The sequence below is a fragment of the Mastigoproctus giganteus genome, chromosome 3, assembly GCF_048544385.1.
Source record: "Mastigoproctus giganteus isolate SK-2022 chromosome 3, ASM4854438v1, whole genome shotgun sequence".
Lineage (NCBI taxonomy): Eukaryota > Metazoa > Arthropoda > Arachnida > Uropygi > Thelyphonidae > Mastigoproctus > Mastigoproctus giganteus.
In genome coordinates this window covers 82,286,448-82,312,769 of record NC_143577.1, presented here as the reverse complement: position 1 = coordinate 82,312,769, position 26,322 = coordinate 82,286,448, and the positions used below count along the sequence as shown (strand labels likewise).

At 38.4% G+C, this 26,322-nt stretch overlaps 1 protein-coding gene across 2 annotated transcripts in view; it reads right to left on the bottom strand.

Annotated features, from left to right (window-relative positions):
- LOC150088117 (carbonic anhydrase-related protein 10-like) overlaps positions 1-26,322 on the bottom strand; it is a 233,520-nt gene that overhangs the window by 94,440 nt on the left and 112,758 nt on the right. For both annotated transcript variants that reach the window (XM_090370577.1, XM_090370578.1), the window contains exon 2: positions 19,352-19,399. In XM_090370577.1, the coding sequence (XP_090226703.1) occupies positions 19,352-19,399 (48 nt within the window). The remainder of the gene's footprint in view (positions 1-19,351; positions 19,400-26,322) is intronic.

The window sequence follows — 26,322 nt, the reverse complement described above, 5'->3', positions numbered from 1 at the left end:
TCTCCTTGAGACCCTTTTCCGAATACAGAAAGCTCTCACCGATAAGGAACAGCTCGATATTATCTTCCTAGGCATATCCGCAGCTTTTGATAATATCTCGATAATGGCTCTGGAACAAATTTTATCTTTCTACTTCAAAATATAAAGCAATCTCCTGAAGATTTTATGTAACATTCTGAAGAAAAGACGCCTCATAATCTGTAATGACGAGTTTATTGCCCATTACTCCATTTCTCAGGGACTGCCACAGGGAGGCGTTCTCCCCTCACTTTTATTTGCCGCAGCTCTGGAACCATTTTTTGCATCCATAAAAACAACTTTATTACATATTCTGATGACCTGAAATTCTTCGTCAAATCTAAAGATTTACAACAAGTTAAGCAAACAACACAATAAATGAACTGGAACATTACCTCGAACTGTATTGTGCTACATTTAAACACTAGCAAATCTGCCCAGATGACAATTACAAAGAAAAAGAACAGGAACAGGAACAATATCTCTATGCTGGTAAGCGGATGCGTTTTGGATTGGATTGGTTTGGAGTTTATTGGCGCATCAGCAACTGAGGCTATAATGCGCCAAATACCGGTCATATATAAAAAGTGATAATATTCAGTGACCTAAGTAGTTAGGCCACCATGTCGAGATATAAAAGGAGTAAAAGTACAAAACATATGAACCGGTAAGCGGATGCGAAGTTCCAAAGGTTAAATCACATGTAGACCTTGGCCTAAAATGGGACGAGGGACAAACGTTTTCCGAACACTTTGATTACATCAAATCAAAAACATATGCAGCGCTCTGGGCTGCCAAAAGGAGTTAATTGGCATTAGAAACCCAGATATTGTTAAAAAGTATATCTTGAAATGTATACTTCCCATCCTACAGTATACGTCACAGATTTGGTCCTCTGCTCCACCGAGCAACCTGAAAGCGTTCCTTAGTATTGAATACTGGCTCTTGAGACCATTTACTATCTCTAGAGCCATCCTACTTTCCAATCTCAGCATTCCTCCCTGGCAACAGACAATCAACACAAGAAACATTTTCACTTAGCCCAACTGCTAACAGGAAGATTAGACGCTCCCAATATTGACGGCTTGTTTCACTCTCGTCGAGAAGCCACCAGAATTGCTGAAACAAGACATCCTCTTCAAAGCAAATTAAAAAACCTGGACAGCCTATGTCGCTTTTTTCCAGCAAACACGGTAGAACTCTTCAGTCCACTAAGAATTGAACCGGAAAAGCTCTGTAACGAAACAGCCTACAGATTACAAGTCTCTGCCAACTCCTATCGCCTCGCGCAACTGTAGTAGTGCACAGATACTCGGCTCAAAAACTGCATTTAATTTTGATCCTTCTGAACTATATATTCTCAGTATTCTAGATGTCAATCTAAGGTGTCAAAATTTTAAATATTCTATTATAAAATCATAATTACTCATGTAATTCAACCTTTCAGGGTGAATGTCCCATGGACTTTGTAACCTTTTGCTCATGGGGTCCGCTTCACACCTTAGAATGTAATTCACATTCTTCTAGCCAATGGCTGTGTCAGGGGTGTCTCCTCAGAGAAATAAATTTATGATAATAATAAAATCTAAGATCCGTGGAGTAGTGATAATAAAGTAAAACGTGATCCACGTGCTCTACAAAGACAAACTGAAATAGAGGACAGTCCTGGCTTGAACAGTTGGTTGTTACTACTGGCACGACCCGGCAGCAAAAACGTTCCATGTAATCCTGGGGAAAACCATAAGAATTCTGTCTTCTTAAACTCACTGGCTGATGATAAAAATTCCCTAGTTACACTGCCATGTTCTGTAGTAGTCCAATCTCTTTGCCACTTATCAGCATAGATGGAACGAAGTCTCTACGTTTCAGATGCCAGAGAAGCATTGAGATCAAGATGGACATTCTCCAAGGATACAGAGTGTGCCTCTTTAAATGGTACTTCAAAAATCTATATTGAACCTCATAATAAAAAGGAATTTTTCCTGTCAGGGCTTGCAAGGCCATGGCAGATGTGGTTCTACATGCTCTAGACATCATTCAGGAGGGCAGCATGCTGGGCCTCTGCAGCGGTTAAACATCTGTTTAACCGCTGCAGACTTGGTACACTTATACTAGCACAATATGTTACAATGGACAAGAAAACACAGTTGTAGCACACTCTGAGAGAACGTCCTCCCAAATCCCATTCTTGTCTGGTGACATGTTAAATGAGTGTCTGCTTGAGCTTTCATTTTGGTGTATCCCCTGCCAAATATTAAAATTATCAAGAAAACATTGTGTATTATCGTCCAATGCGCTCCTACGTTTGCAACGCTTGTGTTCTTTGAGCCCTCGGAACACTCCTTGAGCTGCCTCTGGATAAAGATTGTGACGACTGCTCATACTGCGCACAGTGGCAGATTTACTATACGATTATGCACAAGTATAACTAGCATCTACTCATATCTGAGTTCGTTACTTAATATGATGTATATTTTATAAACTCAGATGCACAGAAAATCGTATCCGAGTGGTCACACGCTAGTGTATAAAAGAACCCCTCGGATTTTATGTTGCAGTCTGGAACATAAACAGAAAGTTTTTAATGTTAAAATACACTGAAAGCGGATTTCTCAAAATGGAGAGTGTTGGTTCCATCTTCAATCTGCAACTGTTCTATCTGCAACTGTTCAAAATATTATATTTTCTGATAAATACATTAAAACGCGTAACAATTTAATACAGAAAAGATTTTATTTAAATTACTGATAAACACAAAAGCCCTCAACCTACAGTAGATATGTTTGCTTTCAGCCACGCTGTTGCTTAATTAGTCGCAGTTCATATTTCTAATTCCAGTATGCGAATTGGATACCTTCTTTCAGCAATTCTCCATTTTCTTCCTACGCATCCTTCATTTTGATTCAATTATTACACTTTCTTTTTCTACGCTGTGAAAAATTTTTCAAATAACAGAACGATTTGAAAGAATAAAGTAATTTGATGGTTTCTCATTTTATTTTGGCTGCTGAAACCGAAACCTGCACTTAAGCACGTATTCCTACAAACAAAACAATTCTACTACAGAATAACTGAAAACCGAATTTGGTTTGCAAATCACCACTTAACACGCTCTATTATTTCGGTGGAGAAAACGCATTTATGCTCGTGGTTTTAAGTAATTTCATTTATTACTTTGGAAATTACATTTACACCACAACGTTTTACTGCTGCAACAAATTCTTAAGGACAAATCTGAGGGGCGTTTACACGCTTATCTCTCTCTCTGTCTTGTTATAATCAGGATCGCGCAACAAGGGTGAATCCTGGTGGGGCAGAGGGAATAAATGGAGTAATATTCTTCCAAAAGCATGTTTTTCATGTTCTTCCTTCATCTGTAACCAGAATAATTTTCCTATGCTGTTACTCCCACCCCAAGCTTCTCAATTTTGGTATTTTGTTTCTTTAAAATTTTAAATGCATTTTTTTTTTATTAGTGTGTAAGTAGGGCATAGTCATTCTGTACAAAGAAACGGACAAACTTCAGTTTTCTACTTAGTTCATCAATATCATTGTGGACGCACTTTGCCACGAGTTGACTCGGTACTGCACTACACTACTACCTACAAAAAAGCACTGCCCCAGTGGAAAAGTATATTGATGTTTATTTAAAGTAACAAAGTAATATACTTCTCCATTGAAGAAGTACTTTTTATGCAGATTAGTGTAATACCGAGGCAACGCGTGGCAAAGTGCCTCCACGATATGAGAGCGATGCACTAATTGGGAAACGTACTTTGCTTATTACTGTGTACAGAATGAAGCTGCCCTAACTGTACAATAATACGTTTATAGCTCTCTTAACAAGGGACTTTTGCTCTAAATATAATTCTTTTTTATTACTTAATTATTAATTAATTTAATATACCGTCATAACCAATTAGTGTCCTAAATATATCCTGGCTTTTTCATCTGAAGGATATTTGTACAACTACTGCGTAGTAAGGATGCATTTATTTATTACTGGAATTAAAATAACTTCCATATCGATGTCTAGCCCAAGGAGGATTCAAAACTTAAAATGTTTCATGCAGTATGATTTAATCAAGCTGTCATTAAAGACTGTATCTCAACTTTATGTTTATGAAGTACATCATAATCCACCACCTCAGATCAGCTAACTACAGCCATGATTGAAGAGACCTTTAAGAATTCTTCAGGTTTCTTATGAGATTTTGAACCCATATTGGATTTGACCTTTCCAAACTAGTAACAAGTGAAAAATGCCCTGTGTTGTCGTGGGCAGGGAAACCCATCGCTACTGGATAGCCTCGGCTGACAACGATCACAGCAAAGGAATAATACTAAGAAAAGCCGATTGGTTGAAAAGTTTAGGAAAATGCCTGGAACTCTCTTAATGTTTATTGCAACATAACATAAGAAAAGGAAAGGTACACGAAAGGGCAGCGCACCCATAATGTCTAATAGAAGCCAGCAGTTGTGCAAAAAATAAAGGGCCTAATTAAGGTTAGCAAATATTTACATTGCTCACCGATACGCGAAGTCCAGAGGGATAACGACCGACATAGTAAGACATCATGGAGACAAAAAGCGTAACTTAATATTTTTCTGCGCATGAAACTGAGTGCATGGTATGGTTCTAGTGAGAAAGGCATAACTGATTTGTTCGTTGGAAATGAGTCTCAGTTTCATATTTGCTTGTTTTTCTGGCATGTCTCTGAGTATTAGTCTTCTATTCAACGTTGAAAATTTTTGCGGCAGCGAACAAGGCGAAGAAAAGACAGGGAACTAATATTGGACTTGGATTAGTGAGTTGCGAGAAACCTCAGAGGAAAATGAGGACACAGCCGTATACTTATTTCCTTTAATTAGATAAAATACGAAACCCCCTATCATGACCAGTTTATTTGGGGATGGGAGTTACAGATATTTTAAAATAGAAATAATCACATGGAGTTTATACTGACCTAAAAAGGGGGCCAAAATGTTATCATCATTAAGTGAAATATTCAAAGGAAAGTGACGAGGTTCATTGGTGCCAAACTTCGAAGTCTCTAGTGGCATTTTAATTACGAATGGCGACTGCAGCAACTTTTCTCCACTAGCAAAGCATAACCATTCTCCAAGAATATGGGCAATAAAAATCTTCATCTTGCGTCTAGGAAAAAGAAAGATGCACAGGCTTCCCAGAATCCTAGCGTCACTCACACGTTATCGCCAAATGATGATGCATTTGGAAGAGATGCCTGCGAGAGGTTGTGACCAGAGAACAGTGTCAAACAAATTTTCTAACAGGAAAGGAACGGGTTCTGTCTTCGCGGCTCAACCACCCTTTCTTAAGAACATCCATGTTTAAGAAGGGTGAGCATCAAACATGTGGAACAAATCTGATATTTGTGTTTTACAGCAATGGCGAGGATTCATATTTGAACAATTTTGGAGGGATGGTACCTCTTAGTTTCATGAAAATATATATTCCACTGGCCGATTTCCTGGTATTCTGTGTATGTGCGTAACTGATTTTGGAACCGCGGCCGAGCAAGCTATCAGAGAGGGTCGTGGTGATATCCAGGCCGCCTTCTTTCACATAATGCAAAATACTTGAAGGAAAGTTCAAGAGTTGGTGCCTCCTTGAATTACGGGAAAGCATGTCTTCAAATGCAAAAAACCTGAGCAACTACGTTGAAGGTCCATTTGGTGTGAATGATAGCATGACTGCGATTAGGGGCATCAGCTAAAATACTTTTAACATCTCTGAATGTATGTCAGATGATCGTACCAGTAATGCAGTTGAAGAATGGAACCATAAACATTCACAGAATCGGCCAAAGCACTTCGCTATATATCACAGCCTTTCAAGAAGAAAGTACTACGGTTATAACTTCATTCTGCAAAACGCTGGTAAATTCTTCCCTCAGCCTCCCACCCTCCAAATGATCCTGAGGACCACATAAAAACAAAAAGAACTGCGAACTCGACTTACCTTCAGTCAAAAACAGAAAACAATTGAGGAGATTAATGCACTATGCCATTATTGCGAATTTTTATTTTTAATATTCGTATTTTTTATTCTTATAATTGATTTTTATTATTAATTAAATATTAAGTAAATTAATTATTACAGATCTTCATCTTTAACTATTTGTATATACCTTAATTAGGGAAATACGTGGTTCCTTATCAAATTAAAGATAAAATAAAAAAACAGTTTTTTCAAGTGTGCATTTTAGACAGTTAACAGCATTTTTATCTGGTGGATGTTTTTTTTTTGAGCCAGTTCGGCGGTTTCATCAGAGCTGATAAGCATTTTTTCCCCTTCGTGAATCCAGCAAGTGTATAAAAGTAAACACTAATTTGCTAAAGCTTAACGAAAGTTCCACGGTAGAGGTCACCTTAACATTGGAGCTTGAAAGACCGATCTGCATAATTAATATTACATTGATCCCTATCATGAGACTCTCATTATCAGTAAACTTTAGTTAATTAGATTTTCTCGAATATACCCATAAAATATCAATTACTTTACTTTGCGAAGCTCCGAAATACGTCGCCACAAAAAAGAATATAAAGACAGAAGGGGCCATTAAATAAGGTTGAGGAAGATAAAAAAAAAATCAGTGAAGTTGAGAATAAGCTGTTCCACGAGTATCAGTCCCTGCACTCTTATTGCCTTTGCATCCACCTATGGATGATGAAGCTCCAGAAAAGTAATAACAATAAGCCTCTATATTTCTGAAGGGTTATTTATTCATTGTGAATGAATAGAGCAACCGTTGTAAAGTGATTCACAAATATTACAAATGCTAAAAATGTCAGCTGGGATTGTTTTGTGGGCTTGCACTTTATCATTTAATCTATAACAGCATTTATGATTGTCTTCCCTGATCTTATCGTAACAGTTTAACACTACATCGAATAATACTACGCCAAACTTTAAATAACTCAGAAATTCTTGGTTACTTGGCGAGTAAAATTTAAATCTTTGTTTATACAATGCTTCTGGACCTTTTCGTGAAGGTCTGGCTGGTATCGCAGACTCAAAAAAATACGCTTAAGATCACATAACTCTCCAAAACAGAATTATAAATTCGTATTTTTCGCAATACCCAAAAAGTTTTTGTATCCTGGAGTTTAGTGACCAAATGTTCATCATCATGTTCTGCCAGAAAATAGAATCGGACGTACAGCCTGAGTCGAGATTGTATTAACTGCGTTCGTGCTATTCGAATAGGTAATAATCGATCTGGAATACGTCACTTCCGCGGTTCTAATAATAGAAAAGCGAAATTCCAGGAGGTGTGTTCCTAACGACCGTTGCTCTTAAGATTTCGAGAAAATTTGACCTCCTAAGAGGAAAAAAAACTCGGTTGTATTAGTGTTTCTACGGGAACGAAGAAACAAGCAAAAAAAGAACGTCAGTGACAGAATTACAGAGGAGATCGGAAGGAAAAAACGCAATAAGAAAACACAGAAATATCCCATATATCCGTTTGGCTGGAAAGACTACAGAAGGACCACTAAGATAAGACAAGCAGAGCGTTCATCCAAAATATGGGATTGTGTTACGCGAGGGAAATAGAGAAATAAATGGCGAGTTCAATCAAGAAAAATGGGGGGAAACATTAGTTTAACAATGTCTGGAAGTAAACAACTTCTTTAAACTGTCATAGTTGTTGAGCCAAAAAAAAAGGTCCTAATAAACTGGCCAGCTAGTGTATCTTATGATTAATTTATTGATGCTGTAATTATTCAGGAAATTTTATCCAGTAAAAAATAAGTTCAAAGATTTAAGTGCGAAGCTAAATGATCATTTGGGATGATTTTATTAGTCTGAGGTTTTGAGTGGTCTCTTTTGAGGTGTGTGGCCTCTTTTTCATCTTAATCAGGGCACATTTTGCTGCCCTGATTAAGTATAAACAAGTCACTTGTATTAGGCCTATTTGCCTTGCTACTTCAATTTCTTATCTCACACAGTCCTGAGTGTATGCGTGTATTCGGGTTGCAATTTTAGTTTGCAGTAAGCATCCCGAAATTTCATATAGAAAGACCGGATCGAAATTATAAGCAATGCGACTTGGTTTATTTATCTTCTCCAACCATGGCATAAAGCTTGCAAGCAGTGCTGTTATTAACTTAGTTTAGCCAGCTTTTTAAAATAAAAATCTGTTATAAACAGTAAATTATACTTTATAGTATTCAATTCTAAGAAAAACAGTATTTAATTGTATTTTTGTGAAGATGTCTTTGTCGCAAAAGTCTTGTGTGTTTCCTTGTTTCTGTACTACTAAAAAGCTTGTGTATGAGTTCGTCATCATTAACAAAAGACGGGTTCTTTATCTAAATCGTCTTGAAAGTCCTTGGCTTTCAAATTTGAAGCTAGTTTTACTTAAGAACCGCAAAGAAAGACACTCCTAAGTTTCTGTTCTGCACTTGGGGATCATCTTCACATAATTTACCAATAAAACATTGGTGATAGTTGTGGCGATCCTGTGGTTTCTTCTTTCGCTTCACAATTAGCAACGACGGACTTAAATTTTGCAACAGCGAGCTTGCGCGAATTGCCCAATATATCATCTTATTTTCTTTGTTCTCCACATTACAGTACCCTCTGGAATTCGCAGTCTTCGCAAGAAGATATATACAGCAATACTTCAGTGGATGAGCGCGTTCTCGAATCTCCAGTAAAGTTAGCGAAATACAAGACTTCATCAATTTAGAAATGTGATGTTTTTATCATGTCTTTATTTTGCTCCAAAATGCGATAAATTCGTTCTACAGAAAGCTCCAATTATCTAAGTCTCAGCTAAGAAAGCTTTCATATTATTCGAGGAAGAATCTCGGGTATATACTAGTGGATTTTCCGCAGTTAAAGTAGTTGCCAAACATGGTAACAAAGAAAAAGATTGTCAGTTTAAAATAGAGGAATCTAATCTGCCTCTCGATTTAACAATACGTACTTGTCCTTATTCACTGATTTATTTATTTAACACTGTACATTTTAATCTTCATAAACCATATTCAATCTTGTTTAATGTTCGATTTTAAATCATTGTATACATAACGCATAAATAGCACTTGGAAAAACTAACTAAAACAACTCCGGCAGATTACAGAATTCAGGACAATTATATGCAATTATGAGGTAGCTAGGCCTCCGTAGCCGAGTGGGCAGGAGCGGGAGTGCAGTAGCACACGCTCTTTGAGTAGACCGGGGTTCAAGCCCCTGCCTGCTGAATACGGTCGATCTGCCAACCCGCACTGGACCAGCGTGGCAGATTATGGTCCATTTCCCTCAGCATGAATTGTTGAGGAGGCTTCCACCCTGCAGTGGGTTGATAATGGCTGCACTTTACTTTTTTAGAGAGTTCGTGGAATTGCCACAATAAGGCGCTGCAGTCGCGTCCAGTGACAAACCCGCTGTGCATGATACATTGTGTTTTTTCGTCAGTCGCTACAGCGGCCTTGTGTAATATTAAATTACAGTTATTTTTGATTCTAAATCGTGAAAATAAATAAATAAATAAATAAATTTTCTGTTTATACTCCGGGACGACCAAACGATCAGAGGAGTTTACAAGATACACAGAATACCAGAAACAGCACCGTATTCAGCAGTCACGGGCTTGAACCCCGGTCACTCAAAGCACGTGTACTTATGCACCCGCGCGCCTGACCAAATGTCTGAAAAATTTATAGAACAGCGTGTGATCTGAAATTTTTTGATTAAATTGAAGAAAACTCCCACTGAAAGTTTCGAATTGTTACAAGAGGTTTGTGGGGGCGGAAGTGAGAGTTTAAGTGGCACAACAACCATTTTCTGAAGGAAGAGGAAATGCCTGTGATTTTCGATATGGTGGTCCAATGACAGCGAGAGCTAAAAATGTTGAAAAAGTGCCGGAACTTGTTCCTACTGATCGAAAGATGACCCCGAATGATATCGGAACAGCTGGGATGGATAAAGAAATATTTTCCAAATCATAAACCAGCTTAAAATCTTAATCTTGAATTAAGGTCTATGCGAAGACTGAACAAAAATTAAAAACAAAAAAGGGGTCTTTTAGAAGGAATACTCCCAGCTCTCCTGATTTGGTTCCATCTTCCCTTCTGTCTTCTTTCTGCATCTAAGCGCTAAGCTTCGCTGAAAGTGACGTACAAAACTCCTCTAAGAAAGTCTTACGTTGAGAACTTGAAACATTTGTCGCATCGGATATAAGAATTCAACAAGTTTGTAGAGATGCGTTCATTCAATCTGGTCCTGACCAATGCGTTCCATGGAATTCTCGGATTATCAATCTTTCAGATTATCCGAAATACTGTTTTATTATTATTATTCAGTTTATTAAGCTTGATTTCACCCTTGTATAGCTGGTTGGCTAGAAGGATGTACATAGAAAATGAGAGAGATAATTTTGGGTTTGAACACGTATACACAGGAAAATGAAGTTTACAATATGAATTCAGATAAAATCTATTAAAAATACAGCCAAAGTCTTCAAGTGCAGAAGTTCCTGATTGTATGCGTCCGTAGAAGGCATGTGATGAACTGGTAGATAGACTGGCATGATCGTATTAGTGAGGATTCACTGGAGGACAAGAAATACTTCCTGTATTTCTTGTGATCCATTAGTCTGTTGGGGTTAATTTGCAGCTTTTGAAATGTTCAGTAAATTTTGCCGTGAGCATGTCTCTAAGGCAGGCGAAGTTGGTAAGATGCGACCTATAACATTAATTATGTTGCTCTCATCAAATCTCTAGGATGGATATTTGATGCTGAGATGAATTCTTGCACGTTGCGGTAATCTATCATATTAATAGTTTGGCAAGAGTGATGAGGTGCTTTTACAGAATTTTGATTTTCCATGGTGTCGTGTTCATGTTGTATAGATTTAGAGATGAACGGGTTACCATGGGTCTGTTCAACTACCTCAGAACCCAATATTCAATTGCCATGAATTTCTTTACAATACTTGATGGGGCTGAGGACCATAGCTCAGACGCGTATAAAGCGATGGGCGTGAGGCACTTTTCAATGTATTTGCAAATGAGGAACGTATTCTAACAAGCTCCTAGCGGATCGCCCAAAAGGTTGCATATGTTTTCTTTTTTATATATGAAATGGGACTGGAAAGTAAGGTTTTCAACCCAGGTGAGACCACGATTCGTGTGGCATGAAACCTTGGTGACTTTATTACCATTTATTAGAGTTGAAATATAATTTTTTCTTGGTGATAGATATTTGGGAGGACTTCTTTTGATTAAGTTGGAGCCCTGCCATCTCTAAGTAGTCAACGTCGATTAATTTATGCAGCAGTATTTTGATTTATCTCTTTAACGCTTTTCATATCATCAGAGATGACGAATAATTTCAAGTCATCAGCGTAGGAACTGAAGAGCTGTTTGTTATGCTACAGATTAGTATTAGTATTAGTAACGGCCGTATGGTGCAAGAAAGCCTATGGCTTATGCTGCACCAGCCAAAAAAAAAAAAAAAAAAAAAAAAATCCGAACAAAACAATGATAAAAACAAAAATTAAATAAATAAATAAATAAATAATTGAGTGGGTCTTGTTAGAATCAACACACGAACGTTTCACGTATGATTTTATCGAAGAGGTTTTATATTAACAGATTGCTAAGGATTTGGGTTATGTATTTGGTTTTTTGATTAGACCTGGCTCGAACCCCGGTCTAATCAAGAAGTGTGTGTTACGCACTGCTGCTCCTGCCCAACTGGCTACGGAGGCGCCTAAGGGTTTGGGATGTGATTTCTTGCAATAGAATGCGTTGATGTTTTCTTTATATTTTTCGAGATGGCGCTTCGATAGTTAAGTGTGGAGGTAACAAGAAAATCTTTCATTTCTTTTACTGTTTTCCAACAATAAAGTCAGCCTAATATCTTAAGTTTTTGCAACGTTTTCTAAACACATTTGGCAAATTCAAAACATGTTTCAGCCGACATGATGGCAGTAGGAAAACTATATATTTTTCTGAATTGGCTGAGCGCAGTACACTAAACCATCAAAAAGTTTAACAACGTAAAGGCTTGTTTCCACACACACCAAACACCTCATTCTCCAAGATTACCCCGGAAATGGTGAATTACAGACACCTGATTCTTGAAAATAGAGAAATCAATTTAAAGAGTCTGAAAAATCCGAGAAATGCTTCCAATAAAATCACGCGTACGTCACGTGCTCAAAGCAATATTTTAGAACGACTACTATCAAAGTGCCGTCATTCGACATGCCATGTGAACCCCGTGGAGCTGTATGGATAAACTGCAGCGCAGGAAGTAAATCAATCGATTTTCCTTTCTTATTTATTTTTTCTTTCTATTTCCAGCGGATGGAAAAACTGATTTGTTGTGGCCATCGAGAATAAAACACTGCAGCAACACAGAAAAGATGAGAGAAAGAAAGAACCAGAATTACTGCTGCCCATAACAATAGATAATGATCCCTTAAAGTCTGTAACGGGCGGATTTACAGGATTTAAACTACGAGAATTTTCGTTTTGATGTTCTCCACCTCGCTGACAAATTATTGCACTGTGAAAAGAACCGAGGAGGTTCATTCTGCTAGTTGAGGTGAACCGCAGAAACACGATTTTTTATTTTATTTTATTATTATTTTTTTTTGCTGTGCTTTCAAATTGTGTCACCGAATGATAAATTTCTCCCTTCAGAATATTTTTGGCTCCGATTCTCGATATCTGCCAGACAGGCACACTGGAATTTTCTCAAAATGGACATTTAAACACGGATGTGCCAGTTAATGTTTCGCCAATTCCTTCTCTCTTGGGGAATCCGCGTCATTTTATAAAAAGAAACCTAAAGCAGTCTAGCACAGATTAAACATTTTGTAATAGTTTTTCTTATTTCTTTATGCGAATGAATAAAGGGCTTTTAGGATGGTAAAACATAGATACCTTTACAAATTTAAGAAATGCAAGTCCAATTATTTCATTGTGTTATGGTCAATTAAGCTTTTAATGGTGAATTATATAAAACCTATGAAAGAGAATAAATCTTTATTCTTTCTGGGATAAAGAGACTGTTGGGAGGGGCAAGCGAATGTTAGCTAGCCCTTTGTCCCTCATGATACTAGCTACCAATGAATAAGTCCGAAACTTTTTAGAAATATGCTCAACATTTCGTACAGGATAAAAATAAACAAACGTATTAAATTCTAAAATATATGCAAATTTAAAGAACTGTAGATGGTGTTTGTCAACCTCTCTACTTCTGGTGGTCTCTTTTTTGAGCGTACCAAAATTTGCGAACACTGCACTGGTTATTGCAGATTTTTAGGCGGATTATAGACTACGACCATATCGTCATTGTGTATTATGTATGTTCACAGGCTGAAAAACCTGGAGCAACGCACGTAGGAATCCCTACTCCTTCCGTGTTCTGGCTAACTGCACCCCCGACGGAAGAGGAATTTTAGAAATTTCTGCATTCGTCAAAGGAAATTGAACTCAAACTATTCCGGACAACTGACAAGCGATGAAACCACTATAGTGTCACGGAGACTCCTCCCCACCTCTTCCTTAATGGTTATAACGGGGCTATATTTTGTGATTTAATTTATTATTAGGGTACATAATGACCCCGTCCTAGATAGATTAATAAAATTTATTATTTAATATGAAAAATGTTAAAATTGTGGACGTGCTGGATTAATAAATTAAATTAAATGCTGAATGATCATACCTAAAGTAAACCAGTTGGTTATGAAATTTTAGATTTCTAACATATTCTATCGGCTGTTGAAGGAAACAGATTAATTTTCTAAAGAATTACGATGTATTATTCATTGATGGAATAAACAACTATATCATATTAGAACCATCCGAGAATGATCTCATCTGTCCATAAATTGCGTGTATTCTCTAGTAGATTTGCCTATTTTGCTGGATAAAAAATCCGAGTTTCGAGGGGGGGGGGACTTTAATATTCATGCCTGAGACACTAACTTATCACGGTGTGAAAAAAAGTCCACAAAAGTTCCTCTGGTCATTGACGGCAGTTGAATCTGGGCCTTTTTTTGCTCGGTGTCTGGAGGATGGTGATTATAACGGCTGCTGTGCTACACGCGCGGACATTGCTGGAGTAATGTACCCTTGAAATTGTACTTCGCTTTGAGGAAAGCCAATGTTTATAGAGAAAGCTACAAAGGGGAGTTGGGGATTAAAAGATCGTCATTTGATTGGTCGCCGAACGTTACCGGCAACGTCCAACTAAAATTTGAAAGTAAAACCATCCTTCAATGATTATCAAACTTGTGTAAATTCCTAAATATCTCTAAATATAATAGGCGCGTACAAAACATACCAAGTAAATAAGAGGTGAGCATTTTGAAGGATCATTGGTCTTCGTGTATAAATCCTCAATGTGCTTTAGCTGTTCTTTCACACTTCTTTATGAAAGCAAAACTTCCGTGAGTATAAGTGGGTGTAAGGCTGTGTCCAATTCTTCAGGGTCGTGTTGCGTCTTACACCACAGCAAGGACATCCGACTCAAAGTCACGTCGCTCTCAGCGTACTAATGTGCGCTGGTCTCTGGTGGTTCTAACCTCGTTAGTAGAAGAAACGTCAACGTAAAGCTTTGGCAATGTTTTCTCTTGGCCATTTCGGTTTCCTCTCATAACCACCGGCTATAGTCTTTAGTCACATTATTGACCTTCGACTCCTTTCAGGACCTACGGTTGTTTTATTTGGAGGCCAACGTTTATCTTACATCTTTCAGTTGTTGCATGTTCCCTGAATGTTTTCGTTAGTGGGCGGGTGTAACGCTAACATCGTACTCATGTATAGACAAAAATAGCTTAAGCAGATAATTGGATTAGAGGTGTGTTACCTTTATGTTTGGAAGTTTCCTCTTTTTTTTTTGTTGGGTCTGCACGACCGAATTAGGTGCATTTTCGCTCTCTCTCTCTCTCTCTCTCTCTCTCTCCTCAATTAAACTTCAGTCCAAACCATTATCACATGCCATAAAGTAGGTGAATAATTCTGACGATAGTCTGCACATCATTTCTTTGGATGAATTTACTTGCGTCTGGATTCATGTATTTTCCTCATTGAAATTGAAGTTTATGAAATTGATATCGGGCTGTGGCTATGATACCAGGTGTTGAGACGTTACGTCGTCTTTGAAAATCTCATTTTAAAAGCCGTTTTCGCTTAATTACATGCATATCGATTAACGCTTATGTGTTGTATATTGCTTTTGTCTTCCAAATTCGTCGTAGTCCATATAGTTATTCGTGGATCATAATGAATATTAAAAATGTAATTCAGAAAGAATTAATTATGAAACAGAAAAAAAAAAACAGTCGAATTTTAGATTGTTTTGGAACTACGAACATCTTTAAAAGATAAATAAAACTTCTTGCAAACAAAATATACCTAATAATAAACGTCAAAGCCTTTAATTAATTCATTAGATGCTCACAAATGGAAGAACTCATTTTCCAATTCAGTTTTTGTTCTGCTGGCGATGGAAAAACAGCATTCTGATGAGAATAAATTCCAAAGGGATTAATTTAGTGGATCTGCTAATTTATTTTAATATATTATTGTTTTGGTATCCAAATTGTGTATATTAGGATTATCACGGTTGCACAGACACTTAAATATACATTTTAAGAATTTTGTTAGCCGTTAAACTTTCTGGAGTTGCTATTTCACTGCTGTGGAATATTAATATTAGAATGGCTAAATGGTGCAAGGAAGTGGACTTTTCGGGCATCTGCCAAACAAAAAGGTAATAATTTTCCCATCATTCGTACCTTCCAGGCTTTGCCAAAAAAAGTGGCTTTCCAATTCTGCTTTGAACTTTACCAACCTATCCGCCTCGACTACCGTGGCGGACAATTTATTTGAATGGTCGAGCCTTCTGTTAATCCCCAACCGGTAGCCGAGTGATCAGCGCGAGAGTGCATAAGTGACCGTGGTTCAAGCTCGCGTGACTACTACATACGGTGCTGTTTCTTTTCTTCTATCTTGTAAACTCTTGCCATATGGTTGTCGTGGAGAATGAACAAAAGTTACGTACATAGGCACAATCTAAAATGTAAAGCAATGTGCATATTACCTAGCCCTTTTTATGCGTGAAAATTTTTGCAAAGTAAATTTACATTATCAAGATAAACGGAATATAAAATTAGTTTTAGAAAAAGCGAAACAAAAATACGTAGATCTTGAGTTTATTGCTAAAGTCGTGTCCAGAATTTTTAATTCGAACTCTTGGATTTCTACAAGTTAAATCAACTTAACCAAAATTTTCTCATAGTACTGAAACACGCATGGGTTTAAAGATAAACATGCCTTCTTATTAATGATTTATGCAGTTTTTAATAATATTAGTTTCGTTTAAACGAAGTATGAGCAGTAAATGACACAAATGCTATTGCAGCTGATGAATTTTCTCGATCTAAAAAAGTGGGAAGAGTGCAGGAATACACTAAGCAGACACAGGCATTCCGTATGCGCCTCAGGAGGGCCCCTGGAAGTGTTCAAACTTATAACTCACGTCTGTACTCCTCTATTTGCACCATCACTGTATCACGCAATAGCCATCAGCAGCTAGTGCACCATCAGCACCATTCGACTTCCTTTCATTCAGCGCACACTCTGGGCACGCTCTCCAAATATCCTGAAGTGATTTATAAACGTAGAAAACGAAATGTTGGAAGTTAAAAGAAGGAAAAAAAAGAAAAAAAAAACTATATTTCAAGGGAAAACATTTTTGACAATTCCATACTAGTATGTGAAGAAGAAATATGATCGACTTTAGTCTTTTTCACTAAGAATGCCACGTGAAACTTTTGTTTCCCATCCTCCCCTCCCTCTCGTAAACACCCCTCACCCTCTTAGGTAAAAAAAAAAAAAGGGTGGGGGAGAGAAGGAAAGAAAGAAAGCCGTACAAACACAATTAGCCGTACGACGCGATACCTCACTGTCACCGAGGGATTACGGCACGGGGCACACCTTCCCTTGGGCCATCCACTACCCTCGGCCACAGTGCGCTTCCCAGTTCCACGTGCTGGCTGCGAAATGCGATCTGTCGATCTTTTCCGACAGAAGCGATCGCGCTATCGTGAATTGAATTACGGCTGTCACGGGCAGGTGGAACGAGTCGAACTGGGCACTGACACGTAATTCAGCGGCTGACGATGCAGTCTTCGAAGCTTCGAGAAAAAGCAATAAAAATTCCTGGTAACCAGAGAAGCTGCGTTTTTGGTTTCTTGGGGTCAGTAGCAACCAAATACGAGTAACTGCGAATGCAGCCGTGGTTTTACTTTAGCAGAAGTCCACTTTGTATTCGTCGCGTTTATTCTGTCTCTCAACTCCGCCTAGCGCTCTTGTAACTCCTTTTTTCTTCGAGTTCTCCTTGATTTCTGTAAGACCACACTTTGCCCTTAAATCGTTGTATTTTGTATGCAAGTTGCTGAGCTTGCATACAAGATACAAATTTCTTTTGCATAAGCTTACAAATAAATTCGGTTTTTCTTTCCGGTTTATCGTGGACTTTATTTAGTTTTTATTTATTTTGTGGATATTCGGTTATGTTGTAAGGTTGAAATGGGCAGTAGCTTCCAGACATGAAGGAAATATTTGGGATCAAGGGAATTACGATATTTATCATGGTAAGGCACGCATTGTGTCGGTCTCCCGGCAGCAGGAAAGATTTTCCTCTTTTGTTTTTATTGCTGTAAGGAGACCGTGTGCGGTCTTATTTTCTTATAAAGATATTTCACCGTATCAAGGAATACGGTGAAATTCGGCTCAGCCGAATGAAAAGAGAAAGAAAGAGCAAAGATAAGCCACCAAAGTTTAAAAGAATCAATTATTAAAAGAAAAAAAAAATCGCATATGATCCTAGCCGAGTTCCAGACTCTCCAATTTTTCAATCGATGTTAACTGTTCAATTTTATTTATTTCAATGCGCTGTTGTTTGATTAGATCTTCTCAGTATTAAATCGTAGTACTATAAGTTCAGCAACCTTTTGCGTGTGGGATTTCATTAAAGACAATCTACCTCTTCGAAAGTGAGGAAAGTCTGGATTCAACACTATTCTTGACAGTATTTTCAATCACATTAGTGTAATCCTTCCTTTAGTTATTCTGATAATAGTACTCCACTTCGCAAATGAAATATTCAGAAGGTTTGGTTCAACAGAACTTTTTCCACTGGCCATCGTGTACACGCAAAGAGAGTAATCACATTTTTCGGGGAAATGGTGCAGATGTATACAAAACTAGCGCCTCAATTTGCCTGTGTTAAGTCACTCAGGAAAAAAAGTTTGTATTGATGAAACTTTAGTATCGAGAAATCATGACGTGTTATGATGTAAGGGGCGGAGTCTTCAGACTCACCAGGTGGCTAATCGGTTAGGTAAAATAATATCTTCCCCCCCCCAGAACGGACAGAACTCGTGAATATTTTTTTCCGCCCTGGCCAAGTTAGTCGATCTTCGGCAAGAGTTTTTCATCCCTAAAGCCATGGAATACTCATACAAGCAAATAGTATGCAGTAAATGCATAAACGGTTCATTGATTTTATCGTGTGCTGGACGTTCAAGAGGCTTTTAAACAGAAAGATTTAGTTTAAAAAGACAGCTCTGCTTATGCGTTATAAAATAAAAATAGCGATCCCAATACGCATTAAGCTGTTCCAGGTGTCGATATCTATTATTCTTAAACGGAAAATCCGATAAGAATTTCCAACAGCACGTCTTCCCCCAAACTAAGCTCTTTGCCTTGTTAATGAAAATTGCAGTTATTCAGTGAACATTTTGCGCCCCTGGGATGGAGGCCCGCTTTCACCTTTTTCTTCATTTCGCATCTAATGCAGACTAATTTACATTTCATTTAAGACACAACAGCACAAAATTGCACCCGAATAGGGTATCGTAGTGCTGGAGGACGTGCCCGGTGTGTGTGTGTGTGGTAGCTATTATTACGGACAACGAACACCCAGCGGTGTGCTGCGGTATCTTTAATGTGGGTTCCCATTAATCTTAATTTGCGAATTTTATTTAGTTTTTACATGCGTCAGCTCCAATTTGGCAATTAATTGAATCATCGGAAGTTAACGGTGGCATCCGGTTCCTGCGGAAAGAGAATATTTAAATAATAGACCTTTCTGAGAGTTTCCTGTGTGGATGCCATTAATTATTTGAGCTATTTTTAAACCTTCCGGGGTGATGTAACCACAAAGAACTGCATTTCCCTCGTCTGTTGCAGCGTCATTAATAATAATCGTCAGACTGTTAGCATTTGGTTTGATGAAGTAGCCTATTCGAAATGCATAAGAAAAATTGCCCACCTGATATTCCATCATAGGTCCACCATTCTTCCCAGCTGGCTTCGATACCTAAAAGAAAATTGAAAATCATGGAAGATCACGTAGTTAAAGAATTAAATTACAATGTGATAGTATTAATGTAATCAAACTACGAGGAAATTAAAAATCAATTTCTTAATTAGTTATGTTAAAGGGGCATTGAGTATTTATTGCATAACGCAAAGGTTTAGAAATAGCAAAATGAATGATTCCATTTTCCAGAATATATTTACATTGGTAAATAGAATTCGTTATGCTCGACAGGGGCCGTGTCAGATTGTATTAATACAGATATGAATTCTCATCGAATGAGAATTCTTCGCGTGATTTAGAAAAACATGAGTTTTTCTTCAACTTTATTACAACAATTAGATCATGATAATAACACCATTTTTAAACATTAATTGCTGATACTGCACTATTTTATTAGACAGAATGCTGGTGTAGTTCGTCGCTAGTCTCATAGTCAGGGATCCTAAGTTGTGGAAGAAAGGGGTAAGGTGCAAAAAAAATACGGGATTTTTAAAGGTTTATGAAATATGTATGTACATGAAGACACTAAAAGTTATGTGACTTATAACGAGTGTTCGAAATGTTTTCTTCCAAGTTTTGTGCATCAAGTATACTCGGGAGACAGATTTTGACTCAGAATGAAAAAGTTTCTTTTGAAACTCTGGAAATAATTCTGGTTATAGCAACTTTGAGATCAAGAACGGTTCCCAGAGTGTAATACATCAACACCGAAGCGTGTGCGTTGTATAGTTTCAAAGTAGAAATACTGACGGGCTCTATAATTAACAGTAATAAAAGACACTCTGGACAACTAAGGAATGTTCCATCTAGAGGCACGTTACTCAAGATTAAAGAGGTTTTCGGATGGCCATGAAAAAAAAAAAAAAAAAAAAAAAACCCCAATATTACGCATCTAAATTACGTTTCAAAATTTAGTAATGGCAAATGATACAAGGAAGTACGCTTATGCAGCAGCAAAACAACAAGAAAACCTACTCACTTCATTTGTCCATCCTTCTAATAATTTGGTTAGAAGTTAGAAGAAATTAGAGTTGGAATTTGCTCTAACAATTAATTATTCTCTGGCTGGAAGCATTTTTCCGAACAGTTATCTTGTCACCATCCTTTTTCAATCAAAATTTATGTCACCCTTATGAGCGTCTTCCGAGAAAGAAATGAGCATGCCACCAAAATTTTAAATAATTCATCCTTTCCAGACGTTGCAATTTACAGACCCCAAATATTTCTTGTTAAGATTATCCTTTTGTGCCTCTGACTAACCTTGTTGCTCTTCTCTGCACCCATTCCATCATAATCGCATCTTTTGTAAAATAAGGCTACCAGACCTGTGTGCAATACTCAAGATACGGCCGGAGAACTCCATTGCCTTGTAGAAGGGATAATTACCTCCTTGTCCCTGTTGACATAATTCCTTGATGTTTATTTTTATAAATTAAAAACAAGCATTTTCGAAAAAAATCAACATCAGCGATTAATCATAATGTGCAGAACGCACCAAGAAATGCATATTTCGGAAATCAGCACAACTATTCGATACGCTGCCCCCTCTGCGATGTAATCACAGGGATCGGGAACCTGAAGGATGACCAGACAGCTTCACAGGACATAATTTGCACTGCACACCTGACCACAGATCAAAACGGTCTCAGGCAATCAGTGGAAACGTTTTGTTCCACAGTATCTTGAGCTAATTTGATTTTAAGTCCCAGAATGCGTTCCTGTGGTTTGGGACCTATTCTTAGTTTGGATTTGGTCCAATTATTATACTTACGTGTAACAAGCAACGATGCTGGAACCCATCCAGAGTTTTGGATGACAGTTTATCTTGCATTTTATAGTGAAACATTGCTCTCTGTTGAAAGTTAGCAAGGTTAATTATATGAATAGGGAGCACAGCTTTTCAGTGTTAATAATTCATTGCTGAGGATTATACGAGGGGGAATAGCAAATTGCGTTAAAATTTGATACTCGTTTCCTCACGTTGTGGGCTATACCAATTCTCTCAGATTCAGTACAAATAAGGGCAAACTAATTTTAATGCATATTAAAAGTTAAATGAAACAAACGTAGATGGCTATTAAGAAGCTGATTTTTGTCTTGTAGCTGTCGATTAAAAATTACTAATATTATTTACTATTTTCTTTACATTTCTTTATAAAAAGTGAGGCTAATTTGATAAGTAGTAGTTATGCTAGTTATTACTGTTTTCGTGTTCCTTCTTATGCTGGAAACAAAGAGAAAAATGGGAAGCAAATTCCTCAATCATAAAGGTCTGCGAACAGATCATAATTGATTAGTGGGAAATTACTGTAATGAAAACAAAGAGAAAAATAAAAAAACAGTTTTGAATGTTTCCCCCTCTATAGCATGTATCTTCCTTAATTTAAGAGTAATTTTCACAATGATGGCAATATGCAGACCCTCCTCAACATTACTACTCTTTTAAAGAACCCAACAGGAGGAATGCTGTCCGAGCTATATGAGCCCTCGGGGGAAAGTTCTCTCTGGGCTGTTTTTCACAGAAATCTTTTCTCATTCGCTCGAAACAGAACCGATCAGCTGTGCTATCATTTAAAATTGATTAACCAAAGGCAAAGTCATAATACTCATTAAGCCACAGCTCAATAATTAGAATAGATCGCAACAAATCTACTCTGTTAATGTACTCCCTCAATGGAACACGTACCCAGATAAAATGCCAAGATTTCATAGTGCTCTAATTCCTAGTACAGCAAAGCACACTGATCTTGGGGGCTCCAGGATGAGCGTGCATCATTAGTTTTGCACTCCACCATAGTGGCACAGTATTTAGGGTCAGGGGCCACCTATGGTTTCTCAGATCTGCGTCGTATGTACTCTGTGATGGAATGCAGAATTACTACAAAATCCAGTAAAAATTGTAGTGTCTAGTTTACGCAGTATTGTGTTTTGTTGTGTTTCTGGCTGCTTTAGCCACAGGGTCCCTAGTGGGACCCTACGTTGCCCGCCACCACCACTGGAGGTGAGCCAGGCTGCCCATTATACTTTGGCTGGTCTCCTCCAAGGTCGCCTGAGCTTTATGGACGGAATCCAAGTAAAAAAAAAAAAAAGGGAGGGGGGAGAAGAGTTGGAAAGATAATACAAGTGGTGGAGTCAAATGAGGAGTATGAGGAAAGAAGAGGTGGGAAGGGAGAGTAGGAATCATCCCTGGTCTGGGGGCCCACCGAAGGCTAGGGAAAGGAGGACAGCTTGCAGAACAAGGGAGATCTGTAAAGGTACAATGGGTAGTAGCACCCATCAGGCGAAAGCAGGAGGTGAGAGTGGGAATAAAAGTGACTGTGCGAGGGTGCACAAGTGTGATTCCCATTTGGCGACATCTTCCGCTTGTCAGTCCGATGATCGTCAGTCTGGTGGTAGTCTGTCCAGTGCAGTGAAGATTGCCTTGTTCGGTGTCAACATTATCGGTATCCCTGTGGAGAAGTTCCCAGGCAGAGAGAGGCCGAAGTAGGTGGGTTCTGCAGTTCATGGGTGTGGCATGTTTCCAGGGGGTGCCAGTCCAGGAGCAGCTAGCGGGAGTGTTCTTCTTCTAGTGAAGAGATCCTGAGCAGAGCGGATGAGGGCAAGGTATTCTTGTTGGTTATCCAAGAGGTGAAATTCCTGATCCATTGGCAGGTATGTATGTATTTGTGTAGGGCGATACCTGGAACTTTAATTCACTTACGTCTCATTTCACTGTTAAGATACAGGACTCTGGAAAAATGGCCAGAAATGAACTGGCCGTTTGACTACCCGGAATCAGCAAGCCGGAAACACGACCACCGCCACGGAAAGGTAGACCAGGGGCTACCAACCAGCACCAGCAGAAGAGAGGGACGCCAAGAACCGAATAAAGTTCGAGCCAAAGACTCATTCCATAAATTGTTTAAAAAGGGGGGGGGGAGAGGGCATCTCATTCTAAGTAAAAAAAGCAAGCAATATATATACAAGGTCAAAGAAAATAATCGAGGATAACAATCCCCAACTGAAAAAAAAAAAAAAAAGGTCTAGGCCAGTACTGGTTAACCGACATACATAACTTTACCAAAGTATAACAGGCCGCCGTAGCCTAGTGTTCAGGCGCGCTGGTAATTAGCACACGTGCCTTGAATTGAATGACCGGGGTTCAAGCCCGTGACTGCTGAATTCGGCACTGTTTCTTGTATTCTGTCTATCTTGTGAACTCCTCTGACCATTTGGTCGTCCCGGAGTATAAGCAGAAAATTTATTTATTATTTATTTTAACTCAGAAGCGGGCAAAAGCCTAGTAAACAGATTAAATTAAATGTGACATCCAGTTTGTTTGTTTGTTGTTGTTATTTGATTTTTAGGAGCATTAGCAACTAAGGCCAAGGCCATATTGCTCCGGGATATGCGGTAGTCATTCCCTGACCTTTCCGCATCCTCCATATTTGGAAGTCACGGGCTCGAACCCCGGTCTAATAAAGAAGCGTGTGTTACGCATTGCTGCTCCTGCCCACCGAGGCGTCATATTGTGACATCCAGTAAGTCGTGCAATCATCAGTAACAAAGTCACAGAGAAAGGAACACTTACGGTGTTCTCGTGTGGGGTAGAATAATGATCAACGACCGCACACCTCTTCATGTTTTTGATAGGGATACTGTAACTGCGCAGGGGTACCGAGAACAGATTCTCGGTAAGTAATATCGAGAACAGATTGCTATGCTCCGGGCTTGCAGATTCTTGCTGGAGTCTTACCACTAGAGCTCCATGCTATCGTCTAAAGCGCGAAGTTCTTGGCAACTTTTGTAACCCAACTGCTGACATCAAAATCGAGAAACAGAGAATTTGGAATGAACTTATCAATGTGTGACAATCATGATTTGATACCAATACTACTGGTCAAGTCACCCGCTGTCTTTTACCTGTAGTTACCGTCCCTCTCAACAACAAAGACGTTCTTAATTGGTTTTCTCCTAGCTTAACAACGTCGTATATACTTACTGGACACAGCTCTATCAACTCTATTTCAATTTGACTTGTCTGACACCAATCTGCGCTTGTGTGTTGCTGAGGAAACCTGGACGCATATTGTGTATCGCTGCAACCTATACCACGACGACAGATCTAAACTATAAAAACTGCTTGTAGCAGTTTTTCTGAAGGACATGAACTGACTCTGACTGAAAATTGTCTATCGTTCTCAACTCTGCTGTTTTCACCAAAAATAAAGCAACTTTTCTCTAGTCTGTCATCATCTCAACAACAAGAAGAATCAACCCAACTCCTGCAACGTCTATCAATAGCTCTAGAGACTGACTTTACCTGCTGTCTTATCGACTGTTACAGCATCCTTTGTTTTAAATCTAAACCGTTTCAAAATGCACTGCTAGATTCACCTTCTATTCCTTTATTTTATTTTATTGTATATATTGTTTATTTCATTGTATTGTATTTTATTGTATTTTTTATTTATTTTTTGCTGGTGTCCCAGTTTGGGCAACTGTGGGTACGGGATTTATTGGCATCCACCATCCACTGGTATAGCACTACCCCAGTGGATGTGGCTTTCCTCCTTCCTAGGACAGACAAAGATTGTTGGGCCCACCTCCTGGTGGTTAGGAATACACTTAGTTGTGGCTCACCTTCCCGTGGTGTAGACGGGTATTAGGCAGGCTTTTCAGGTGATCGCTTTCCTGGTGACAAAGAGGCCAGAAACAACACACATTTCTGGCCGTTTTACAGTTTCTATATCATCACAAAGTACCTGGGCAGAGTTGAACTAACGTTCCGGAACCGCAGCAAATAAGATACTATACATGTCGACAATTCCTTATTGGACATTAAAATAGAAATTTAAATGATCACTTAGCCTTCGAAAAACTGGGAAAGGAAGTAAGGCGGGTACTACAATCGAACTGGCGAAAAAATAAATAAAGCCCTCCATCGTTCATCTCATAGAGGAAATATGCATTGAATAACGATGAACAGAACTGTCTGGAAGTCATGGTTTCACTCAAAACTCGCATCAGAAACGGCTAATCTGATGGGGAGCGTACCAGGAGATCTTACAAAGGCATTTCACTTTCAAAATGTTGCAGTTTTTTTCTTGACCCATTATTCTTTAATAATGAAATAAATAGGTTTTAATAGAAATAAATAAACGAACATTTCCGGCAAAACTTAATTAGAACTTAAATATCAGAGACTTAATCTTCCATTTCGAAAGAATTTCTCCCAAAAACCATAAAATATTCACTGATTCCAATACTGGAATTTTTTCTACCTAACAAATCCATCTTTCAGATCCAGTGATGCGATCGGAGCATGCAATAAAAGCCATCTGATATCTTATCCAGTAAAAAAAAAAGCTTTGGTCCTCTGGATAAAGCCTACGTAAGCTGTAAGTATTGTAGAAGCATTACATAAGGCCTAATTGCAGGATCTGATACCATAAAAGGAGATCAGTGTCACGGCGACTTGATTTGATGGGGGGAAATGACACACACTGGTTGGAGGTGTAACATCGCAGGAGTTTCCGCCCTTGTCATGAAAAATGTCATTTATCTGAGCGGAGGACGGGAACCGTACTGCAGTCAGCAAACAAACTATTTTCCAACTTCGACACGCTGCACAAAACACGAAACAATCGAAATGAAATCTCTAGATTTCTAGGATTACGTTCGTCATAATTTTGCTCCCAGTCTTTTTGATGGTATTCGCAATTTTAATTCTAAGAAGATTTAGAGGGGTCTGAAATGACGTCACCGGTACACGTGTACCCTAAGCAAGTGCAGTTAACCTTCAACCATTAAAACACTCATTTTAATAGAATTCTTCCAAGGATCATCCCATTAGTGTGGTCTTTTCTCCGCTAGAAATTATGGTACGTCAGAGAGGGCTGCGAAACTCGAGGATGAGCTACAACGCTGCACGAACTGGC